We start from the raw sequence: 12,732 nt of genomic DNA, 5'->3' as shown, positions 1-12,732 counted from the left end.
CATCCATTTCTGAGCCTTAATATGACCTAAATACATTTTGAATATATAACATTTTAGAATTAAATGACCTCATAAGTCTCTTTTCCCTAGGTACTAGGATTATCATAAAGCAATATAGTAATTGAAAATAATGTAGTTTGTTCTATTTTAAATTGTTCTACAATTACTTCTCTAGTTTAAGTTTTAAATGACTTGTTTAATACTTTCCTTGTACATTGGAGCAAAACTTGCTATCCCAAAATGTCTTTGGCAGTTGAAATGGTTGTTTTTTATTCAAGACACATTTTGATGGGCCAATTTACTCGGTGACGTAAGTATAATTGTGTAAAATATCTATGGAATTGTCATCTGCTTGAATTAATTCATTTAATAAATAATTTTGACATGCCCAGGTATGTTAACCAACACAAGGATGAAAACCATACCATATACTTCATTTCAGAGACTGGGAGAACTCTGAGACTAGCTGCCTGTATATATTAAAGCAAAACAAACAAACATCAGAACGTACAAATCTGAAAATTATTTACAATATTTTAATAAAAATATTACTTAGTGAGCTAGTGTGTTACACTATAAATTTTGATCTGTGGTGGCTGGGAATGATGTTTCTGAATAACAAAGGGTGTATATTATTATGAAAGGTATAGAAACACACTTAGATGCATGAGCCCCCAGTTTTAGACTATGATTGAATATTGGCACTAAAACAAACATGAACATATTTTTTCACAAATGTTTTTAAAACACTTTAGATCTGAGTCTGGGGTAGTAGTAATAAATGACAGTATAATAAATATCAGATATCTCCTGCATTTAAAATTTTAATCCATGTAAACCGAACAAAATATTAAAATTTTTGCACTGTATAAAAAATCACTCTTGCATTGATATGTATTCGGTATCAATGTTTTGAATTACATCGTTTCCCAAGTGCCTATGTGTGTTATTTCTTCAGTAAGACTATGTCTATTTTGCCAAGCTAGAGACGATATTCCTTTTTTATTTTTAACTTGACATTTATGCTCATCTTATAGTCCTTGCAATTCAAAAGTCTTCTAACTGGTCGGTTTTCACCCACTCTCACTTTTCCGCAAACCATTCTTCACACTGTAGCTAAAATAATATTTTAAACTTTCCTATCTTTCAATGATTTCCTGTTATTCTTAAAATAAAGGGCAACTTACTAAAGTGTTCTTCAAAGCCATGAATAGTCTGGCTTCTGGTTTCCATCTCAGCCTCTGGCGTACCTTCCTCTGGCTCTGCTCCAAGTCCTTGGATGTTTAGTACCTAGCGCCTTGGTATTTGCTGCCCCCCTGTGGAATGCTCTGTTCATCTTTTAAGCCCACTTCTGCCTTTACCTTTTTAGTAAAAGACCAGTTCCTCAGGGAGAGGCATTCCTTCACCCACTGGACTAGATCACATATATTCTTCTATTTTCTTTCAGTAGTTGCCAAATTTATAATCCTCTAGCTAAGTCCTTAAATGACTTGCTTAATACTTCCCTTGGATAGTACAGCAAAACTTCCTACCCCAAAATGTCTTGGGCATTTGAAGTGGTTGCTTTTCATTCAAGGCACATTTTGATGTGCCTATTTAAATTTAATTTAGATACTAATACTCGTTCATAAAAATGTGAAAACGTTCAATATTTTCAGAATGTATCGAGCGCCTTGTTAGGTAAAACTTTAGCAAGAGAAACTTAAATTTGAAAGTAAGGACCTGCTTTTCTTATTTTTTTTTATTTTTATTTTTTTGTGGTACGCGGGCCTCTCACTGTTGTGGTCTCTCCCATTGCAGAGCACAGGCTCCGGACGCGCAGGCTCAGTGGCCATGGCTCACGGGCCCAGCCGCTCCGCAGCATGTGGGATCTTCCCGGACCGGGGCACGAACCCGTGTCCCCTGCATCGGCAGGCGGACTCTCAACCACTGTGCCACCAGGGAAGCCCCCTGCTTTTCTTTTAATTTGGAAATCAGACAGGGGATCTTTGTGCTAGGGAGACTCACTTGAGTGTTTCTCTTAGAAATGTAAGGAAAGGTGCTTAGACAGGTAGGAGAGAAAGTTTAACAGGCTCTAACCTGACAAAGACCTTATCTGCCAATGTCTTCTGTGCTCTGAAATGCTCTCTGGGGGAGGTGGTGGGCCAGCTACGAAGGATTCAGTCTCTTCTGAGCAAAGTAGTGGAGCCATTTCCTTCCTCAGGGCATTTGGAACCTCTGGGCTAGAGGTCATCCCAGAGGAAGTTTGCTGCTTTATGGGGCTACTAAGAACCCATAAAGGAAAACTCACCTTGCGAGAAAGAACACATCTGGGTAAGGACCCACTTAGGTCCTTCTGGAGAGGCAGCTCATGCTGGCACAAAGCACGGCTGGAGGTTCCTCTTGGTCCAGCCATCCTAGCACACACTTCAGAGTGCTCACTAAATGAGCATTAAAACTCTGGACACCATGCTCTAGGCTTTGGATGTTAAAGATGAATCACTTCCTGGGTAGGTTCTCTGGGGCCAAACCAGCAAATAGGTAATTGCCACACAAGGTGGATGAAGACACATTAACTGTGTTGTCCAGCTTTCAATCACAAAACTATGTCACAGATGCAATTGCAGACGGAAAGGAATTCTCCCCATGCCCCCAAGGCTCCCCTAACTTCTCCTCTCCTTTCCACCTCCCATGCACATAAACACTGCCAGTGAATTAAGGAGCTTCTGTTTGCCTTTGGGGACTAACTTTGAAGGTCCTTGAACAATCCGGGGAGAAGAGAGTCCTGTTGAGTAAAGCTGTGAGTCCTAGTAAGCTGGGCAGGTAGGGGCTCAAGCGATCAATCTGAGCTTCTGAATAACAAATTTAACCTTATTTCAGACTGGTCATACCAGTTACATCAATAGGTTGTGAACTAGAGCACTCTTACTTTCATTTCATACTTGAATTCCATCTCATTCTTGTCTCCTGGGCTCTAATATAAGCACAGATTGAAGCCTTTTCTAACACATTCCTTCACAGTTTTAGAAGCAAAAAATGTAAAAGTCAAAAAACCCCACATCCAAACAGAATGTCAAAATAATCAAGTTAAAATGGCATGGCCCAAACAGCTAAACAGTCAGAAATGCTAGCATAAAATGTAGCATCACCCCATATAAAGTAACAGTATACAGTACTCTTTATTTGCCTAGTACCATCCAGATACTATGGAGATCACAAGATTTGATTGTCTCCTAGAAATAAATAAGCCAAAGAAAATATCGCATCTAAATTCTTGCCCCAATTTTCTAACTAATAAAGTAACCATGATGTCTGCTTCCACATTTTCGTGACCACGATATTTTAGAAACTGCAACTTGAGGACACTGCCAATTATTATCTGCCTATTACGTGCCTGGCACTGCTGAGTGCTTTTCAGAAATCATCTCACTTAGTCCTTTCAGCAACCTTGCTTGGCAGGATGATGCAATAGTGTGGGCACATTCAGGCTGCCTAGATTAAAATGAACTTGATGTTAGACTTTGGGACTCTTCTGATTTAAATCCTAAGCGCCATCAATAGCAGCTGCATGACTCTTAAGATAGACAGTTCTCACTTTATGTTAAAATGCTTCAGCATAAACAGTGTGATAGGTTCAAGGTTTGGTTTAAGAGAAACTCCAGGTGCAGCTAAGCATTCTATTTCACCACTCAGGGTGGCACAATTTGGTTTTGTAATCAGAGTACACATCCCAGAATTGAAATGGCTTCTGTTAGCCATACTTCTATCAACACCCCAGCCTTACTAGTTAACCAGTAAGAAATCGGCTCTCATTTGAGGAAATGAATGACGGTCATAAAGATGCAAGGATTGGCTGAGATCTTTTAGACCTACTATTGTTGAAATAATTTCTAGGCCCAAGATGGAGTGGCTCCTGCCCTGGGTGCCACGTCAGCAAACCAAAACCTAAACTTCCCTGTTCCTGTAAATGTCCCACTTGACCAGATATAGATTATAGTCAGTCAGCCAACCCCCAAATGCCAAGCCAACTCTGGGCTCTGTACTTATATCCTTGTTCCTTATTCATTTTCTATTTTTTTTCTCTTCCTTGTTTCTTATTCTTTAAGCTATAAAAACTTTCTGCCTCTCACCCCAGTTTGGAGTTCTCTGGACCCTTGGGAATGCAGACTGTCCACTTCATGAAGTGTTAAAGTTTGTTTGTATTACCTAAGTTGTGTTCTTTAATCATGTTTATCACTATTTACTCTTGCATACTTGATGTGTAAGAATCTAGTTCTCTTGGAGATGGGGCCCTAGGCTTTTCTCCTAAATAAATAGTCTGCTATCCACCCACTGTGACTGGACTTCTGGGTGCCTGACGCTTACTTATAAGAGTAACTGGATCCTCTCTCTGGAGTGCTGTCATCTGCCTCTAGGAAATTTCATGCAAGCTGGTGGGTAGAAAATCTGAAAGGACAGAAAACTGGGAGTAGGAGGAAGACAGAAAAAGGAAACAGAGTTGAGATCTGTGTTAGCCCATAGTAGATAATCAGTAATTGGCTGTTTAGGGTTTCAGCACAGGACTGTTTGTCATGACTGATCTTGGAGTTTAATCCAGGTAAAGAGGGAAGAGAGCCCTCAGGTGACTAAGGACAGTAGAATCAGTGGACAGTAGATTCCAGCAGAAAAGGGCTGTTCGGAGTGGGGGATATGGGAAGCAATGAGGTAGAAAATAAGTAGTAGTGCTCAGAGAGTTGAATGAAATTCAGAATATGGCGGGGAGGAATTATTGGTACTCTAATGACCACGAGAATAGGTGGCTAAGGTCAGACATCGAAAGGACCATCTGGGTAGGATTTTTGAAAACATCAAGAATTATGGTAGAAGCAGGGTTGGCAAGAGTCACAGTGAATCAAGAAATGAAACCTTCAAGGAATGTGGCAGAGTGACCTCAAGGGTGATATCTGACTGACTGCACCGATAAAATGAAACTACCAACTCTGTACGATTTGGGTCATTTATCTACATAAATGGTATTCCATATACCATAGGGACCCACTTGTATCTGACTCTTTTATTATGTAAGACTAGCCTAGTTTAGCATGCCTAGATTAACAGCTGATGAATTACTCCATAAAAAAGTTTCATAGATTTTTTAAAGTTTATTTTAAATATTACCATATTTTTTAAAATAGAAGTATAGTTGATTCACAATGTTGTGTTAGTTTCAGGTGTACAGCAAGTGATTCAGTTACACATACCTATATATATATATATATATATATATATATATATATATTCTTTTTCAGACTCTTTTCCCTTATAGGTTATTATAAAATATTGAGTAGAGTTCCCTGTGCTATACAGTAAGTCCTTGTTGGTTATCTATTTTATATATAGTCATGTGTATATGTTAATCCCAATCTCATAGTTTATCCCTCCCCTCCTTTTCCCCTTTGGTAACCATAAGTTTGTTTTCTATGTCTGTGGGTCTATCATAATTTTTTTTCTCCTGAAAAATATTGTTATATACTTAGAAAAATGATAATGCCTTTACAGACACAGGAAAAGAGAGAACAAAATTTGGGTATTTCATAGTTCTTCTCAAATTTCTGCTTGAAACTATTCAGTCTAGATGTTTTTATGAGCCATACAAATTGCATAATTTCTAAAATGTTCTGCTGAAGATAGGTAACCTTAATAGTGAAAAGATCCAAAATCACTCATTCACTCATCCAGTCATTCTTTCAATACGTGATGCCTCCTCCACCAGGTACTCAGGGAAGGCGGCCTTCCCACCACCAGCAACCACATGTGCAGCTGCCCTTAGTTATTCTGGTCAGCTAGTTCATTGAAAAAAATTAATTAGAGCCTTTGCACCTCTCAGTAAGATGGAGGTTTATTATTCTCTTGAAATAAAAATAATTCATTCAGACAATATGTCAAATCAATAGAACTGTCACCATAAGAGAAATAAACTCACAATAAGCTGAAAATTAAAATGGCACGTTTAATCAAAAAGACCAGGATCCTCTCCTGTTAAAACTGTAATTAGCTTTTGCCAAGCATGGAATCAAAAAGTATGATTTTACTTTATTCATTGGCTATAAATCTCATCCATCTGAATTCATTTTCCACCCTGTGGTTTCCTTTTTCATTCTCTAGAGAAAAAAGAATGCTTATATATATGTCATATTTTCAACATGTGCTATGCTACCTTTAAATGTACTATTTACATAGCTCAATGACTAGTTAGCTATATTCTAAATGAACTGCCCATTACAGTTAACTTTAGAGGGTGTATTACTCCTTCTGGAACAGGAGGAGATTCTAATGCAAGTTAGGGTAGATTTTTCCAATTGCTGTGACAGATTCTTTACATACCTGATTTCCTGTCCTCACACTGACACTGTAAGAAGGGTTAATTATTCTCCACATGCATTTTATAGATGAGGGAAACTGAATTTCAATGAGCTTAAGAAACATACTCAAAGTCACAGTAATTTTCTGCGGGAACCTCTGGGATAGAGATCATGTCAGATGAAGTTTGTTGCTATATTGTTCCAAGGTCTGTAGCTTTTCCACTCTGCCCCACGTAAGTGATAAGTCTACGGCTAATAATTATAGTAGCTAACATTTATTGAGAAATTGAAAACAACCAGGCAGGTACTAAGGCATTATATGTTTTTAAATCTCCAACAACCTTGTGACTAAGACATCAAGGTTTAGAGAAGGAAAGTAATTTGCCTAAGATCATAGAATAAATAGTCAACTTAAGTGAGACACACAACTTGGCTCTCTCTCCTGAATTCTGACTTCAAACTATAAACAGATAACTATCCTCAATATATGGTTTGCTACAATACAAAGGTATGAAGTGAGGGGAGATAAAGATAGAGTTCAGATTGCTTTATTCACTTTCATAATTTGGTAGCTCAGATATTTCCTTTAGACTTCTGCAAAATTCATAAAACTGAAATAATGATCTTTTAGTTATTTAAATTTTAAGATGATTTTAGGAAGAATCACTCCAAATGACACCGATGTCTTGATTTATTGGCAATTTTGACTTTGCTCACAGCATGAACTTTTCTCTGGTCAGTATTGCTCATTCTTACGCAAAGATGACCCTAACGGGAATTCCTACCAGGATGGGTTTAATTATTGAAAGACAGGAAGTGTCTTTCATGAGTAAGTGAGGATAACATTGTGACTTGGCTCCTAACATGGGTATATTAGCCTTGCGATCTTTTCTTCCTGGTTATTCAGTATGTAAATGCATACCTTTGGCTACTGCTGGGCATAAAACCAAAATTAAACATGCGTGGTTTGGCAAAAATCATGACTGCTACTGCACACAGCTTTTTAGAATTTCTTAAACTATACGAAAAAACAAATGCATTATTCTTTTTATTTTTAAAAGAACTGCTGACCTGATGTTAAAAATTAAACTTCACACAGTACCAGCCATACATTAGGTCCTAAATAAGTATTTGTTTTATGATGAAAGGAATAAACATAACTGCAGTATAAATGTCTCATGTTCATTCTTTATACACAGAGTCACAGAGTCATATATCTCACAGATGCTTAAGGGCTGGGTTATCCAGATGTTTACCTGAAAAGGGTCTGCACGTTTACAATCGTTTTGGCATCTGCCATGTAGTCTTCCTCGGCACTCATGGTGCTTTCTTTGTCCACAACCACCATGTTGGCAGCGAAAGTCACTCCACACCTGAGTAAATCGTCTAGACTTTGATAAAAACCAACAGAGAAAAATGAACTTTCAATAAATCTCAGTACTAGGATGGTGCTAAAACTTGTTTACACCCCTGCGCTTATAGGCGTATAGGTTGCCCTCATACGTGGCTTTCACAGAGTGGACACTGGTAGATGTTATGGGAACTAATATAAGACAATATGCTCTACTGATATGAAGTAAATTGTATTTGGGGTTTCTTTATGTTTCATTAGATCTCAACCATTTCAAAGCACGCGTTAAGGATCTTTATTTAATAATACTTATTAATTTTATAAATAAAACATGGAAACACCCATTTTACAACCAAATAGAATTAGAACATGTTAGAACCTTGTTTTTACAATTAGCACATTATTTCAAAGACACGACATTCACATTTTTTATCCCTGAGGCACTTTTGGTAAGAATAGAAATGAACACATATTAATTTAGATGGTCAAGCCTAGTAAAGAAATATACTTATTAAAAATACTTATTTTTAAATGTCTATTATTTATTTGTGTAAAGCTATGTGTTATAGATTGGTTCTACACAGCCAAGAGCATGTAAAATATATAAATATTGGTTGCATTCAAGCCTACCTTCTAGCCACTTTTGAGCAAGTGATTGAATGAAGTAATTTTGTTGGTTGCAGGAAATAATTGCTAAACTAGGACACAAGTTCCTATGAGTTACCACAGAGTCAGTCTTCTCCCCTATCACTGATAAAAATTTTACCTAGCACTGAATTTAAAAACAATGTTACCATAAAAGCTGAATTAAGAAAACCATTATCTCATTGCCTTTGCTTCATACAAACTACAAAAATAGGACTGAACTGGATAAGGGAGATTGTATCAAAACTTGAATGAGTGCAAGAGTATTCTAGGTTCAGAACAGATTGAAGATAGATAAGAAGAATTGGGCTAATTGATTTCTACATCTTTTGATTTAAAATGAGAAGTGTAAAACTTAAAGAACAGTAGCTCTTTTTAGCTTCTTAAATGGAAGAGTCAGTTCCCCAAGGATCTTCTCCAAGTGCATGATCACTTGAATTAGTCATCTCACTAATTCACTAGAAGGAATTTTCCTTTTATGGGAAGGCAAGAGGCAGGATTTCTTACTCTTTTATACGGTGAGAGAGTATTACCAAAGCTTTGAGTCCAAGATCCCCAGGAGTAGTCCAGAAAAAAATATTTCGCTTGAATCAGGCACAGTGTTCTGTGGCAGGGATTTTATGGCTAAAACTGTGGAAACAGAATGTTATTCCAAATAAATTTCCTATGGTGAGAGGGGCCAGGACCATAACATCCAATCAATATGATGACCAAGTTTAAATCTCTAGGAACACTTTACTAGGGTGTTCCTTTTAGCTAGGAAATTCATAATTGTTCTTACATCTATTAAAATACATTTTTTAAAAAGAAAAATGTAGGTGGAAAATGAATGTGATATGGTCCCTTATGTACCATAAAAATGATGCCTAAATCTTATGTCTTCACCAACCTTATTTTAGTGGTAATCCACTTTCTCATATTTCATTTCTTACAATCTTTACTTCCCTGATTAAAAAATTATAATTTTCTATATAGGAAAAGGGAAAGATAAGGTGGTAGAAGGTAAGCCTGACTGAAAAAAGATACACAAATAGAAGTGATAATAAAATATGAATATTTCATCAGCAATAAATCAATGAAGTTGAGACTTAACAAAAAACTTAACTATGAGAATTCCTGTACTGAATAGTCACTAACTACCTAAACCTGTATATATCAGTTAATTCCATACTCAAAATATTGGCCGTTGTAGTTGACACATAACTTTGGCAAATGATTTTAGTAATTATTATTAAATATGAGTTTAAATCTAAAGAAATCTATAGAATCTATAGAAAATATATAAAATTGGAATGGCATTTCTGAACCACGTAGAAACTTTTTTGTTCTTCATGTTTTAACTTTAAATTATTTATATTCATTTAATATTGTATTGTATTCTTTCTTTCCTTTTTTTATTTGGCTACCGATTTATTCTTATAATTCTGTGTCTATCATAATTTCTCCCCACTATCTTATCTACAAAGCCACTGCCCATTTTTTCTTTAGCACTATTGCTTTACGCAGTTTGGTCACCAGATGGTGGCCCAAGAAAAAAGTCAACATGGATGAAAAACAGTTACAGATAATCTAACTGACATTGCCCCTCTTTCTACCTTTCTCTGACTTCCTTTTCAAAGAGAACTAGAATGTAAAGGAATGAATATAGGTGAATGTTTGTGAGTGTGTTCTAATTCATTCATAGTTTTCTTCGCTTATTTATGTTTAAGGAAAATTTCAAACATAAGCAGAAGAGAATACTATATACTGAACCTCCTGTACCAATCACCCAGCTTCAATAATTAGCAACTTGTAGCCAATCCTGTTTCATCTCTAATCCTAGGGATTTGATCCTTTCCATTCTTCTTTTCCTCCCCGTAAATACTTTTATAGATGGAGAATTCATTATATAGTTTACATCAAAAAAGACAGATGAGAGGTTTATTTTATATCTTTTAAATATAATGTTCTAATGAATTTTAATAGAATACTCTCACAACAAAGAAACATTACTATTGATAAAATATGGATTGATTTCATTTTCATGGATTTAAATAATAATTTTAGTACATCTACATTTTAGTTAGTTGGTTAGTATTATGCAACTGATAACATAAATTATATTAATGTAGAATGGAAGCTAAATATATGTTAATCTGTTTGGCCTTTAATGTGTCCACAGCCAATAAACACTGTCAAAGTTACGAAGCTTTGTTTTTCAGCATCTACAAGATGAAATGTAAGCATGAAAGTTCTCAATGGATAACTTTTAGCATTTTATTTGGAATGTTTTGGGCTGATGTTTTTTAGAATGGAAAATTAACACATTTTATAAGCATACTAGTTTTCGGATCTTTTAGTTTTTATATTTGTTATAATGTCATCTTTATGCATATAACAATTTGTATTTTAAAACGGAAGCATTGCACACATTTGACCTTTAATTAACAAATTTTTGGAAGACTCTGATATGTTACCAGAATAGACTGTCAAGGAAATGCTCCAGTTAATAAATCTGATTTAAAATGAGCATTTCCAAATTATTTTGAAGGTTTCCAGAAGTTATGATAATGATACCAATGCATCACAATGTTGAAATTCTAGGTTTTCTCTACAAAGATGTTAACAGTAATAAAGTTACTGCTATAGATGACACAAAACTGGAATAGCTTTAGAAAGGGAACAAAATTGACATGCAACAAGATTTGTTTTAATTCAACAACAGATTACTGCTTAGGAAGTTTGAATGCAAGATGTATAACACGAGAACATAAGCTCCACATGCAATAAACATATTTTCAACACTGAAATGGCAAATTACACTCATCATGCAACACAGGGGTGCAGCACATGACAAACCACAGGACACCACACTAGTTAGTGTGCCAAAGATTTTGTCACCTACTTGTCAATAGAGCCCACCATGTAGTAAACCATTGGAAACCAACAGATTGCATCCAGAAAATGCATATCTGGCCTAAGTAGCAGATGGGTTACAAAATGAAACACAATGTCACAACAGTGGCAGCACTTCTAGGGAAAGGAAGTAAGTTGACTTAGTTTTCATTTCCAAAACTAAACACTGTTGACAAGATTAATTTTAAGTGCCTTTTCTCTTAACATTAATTTTAAAATGTCATTTGCACTTGTTATGAATAATACAATGCGCTCAACAATGATAAAAACAAGTTGTATTTCTGCTTTCTAAATCAGAAACATTATGGCATTATTCTACAAAAACACTAAATTGATACTCTTAATTTATAACTAAAAAGTCTTGTCAGTGAGTTTAAATTATTCATGATGAGAGAGTCTTGTAAAATGGGGAACTGATGATTTTATTTTGATGATATAAAACATAAGGAACTAAATTATCATGCCTATTAAGAGCAATTTTCTCTAAGGGATATACAGAATCACAACATGTCCCTTAATATATCAACATATCAATAAATAAATAAGTATATGTACCCATCAATATATATATATATTATATAAAATTAAAATTAAAGTAATTCACCTTTTACATTACTGATTTCCTCAATATATATTGTTGAGCAAATGTGTACTGCAACTGAAATCTTTACTCTTTATGCATATTTGGGGAAAGAATCATGAACCTGGAAGCTTCCTTAGAAATTACCTAATCTATTTATTCATTTTGTAATTCTTTGAATTTGTATTCATTTTGAATTATTCTTTCATGCGTCTATTCCCTCAGCATATATGTATCCAAAAAGTTTTATCTAACAGACATTTTGGTATACGCAGGTGTATGCAAAAAGAATATGTTGTTAACTTGTACTGTAAGAAATAGAGCTTTTGGAACACATAAGTAAAAGCACAAAATTACAACACATTGTAATCTGAAAAAATAAGGAATAGGTTGCACTCAGGAGACAGAGTTCAGGATCATTTCACAGAGGATATATTTAATTTGGATGTTGAAGAACGAGTAGGATTTGGCTCAGTAAAGGAGAAGCAAAGGGAACCTCTAGGCAAAGGGAAGTACAGCCCCTGCAATATCCCAGGTGCTTCTCCCAGCCTGAAGAAGTCTTGTCCTCCCTGATTTATTTTCTTCCTGTTGATCATACTCATCTTTTTCCACTCTAAAGAAAAATAATGCTCAGTGCAGTGAAGCATTAAAAGAAAACTTACAAAGATTATCCCTGTTGATCACATTCCTACCATCAATAAATTACTTCCTAGCCATTTTAACTGGCCCCATATTACTACATATTATAAATGTACCACAGTTCATTTTAAAAATCCTCAATTATTTCATTTATGTTATTTTCACTTTTGTGCTATTAATTACTGGAGTTCCAAGCTATTTCCAATATCCTGCTATTATAAATGTTACTCGTCTGGACATTTTTGGATGACTCTTTTTCTAGCATTTGTTTTTATCATTTACCCCAAAACATTCATAAAACT

The 12,732-nt window shown here is 35.4% G+C and overlaps 1 protein-coding gene across 1 annotated transcript in view; it reads right to left on the bottom strand.

Annotated features, from left to right (window-relative positions):
- Nucleotides 1-12,732, bottom strand: part of KCNT2 (potassium sodium-activated channel subfamily T member 2) — a 180,760-nt gene that overhangs the window by 72,300 nt on the left and 95,728 nt on the right. The window contains exons 10-11 of the mRNA XM_089901855.1: nt 7,577-7,711; nt 7,243-7,338 (exon numbers count right to left, since the gene is read on the bottom strand). Coding sequence (XP_089757981.1) covers nt 7,243-7,338; nt 7,577-7,711 — 231 coding nt within the window. The remainder of the gene's footprint in view (nt 1-7,242; nt 7,339-7,576; nt 7,712-12,732) is intronic.

This window comes from Delphinapterus leucas, chromosome 1, assembly GCF_059928025.1.
Source record: "Delphinapterus leucas isolate spDelLeu-1000000601 "Yukka" chromosome 1, BTC_Dleu_Yukka2, whole genome shotgun sequence".
Taxonomy (NCBI): Eukaryota; Metazoa; Chordata; class Mammalia; order Artiodactyla; family Monodontidae; genus Delphinapterus; species Delphinapterus leucas.
The sequence above is the reverse complement of the archived record's forward strand: the minus strand, read 5'-3'. Positions and strand labels throughout refer to the sequence as shown.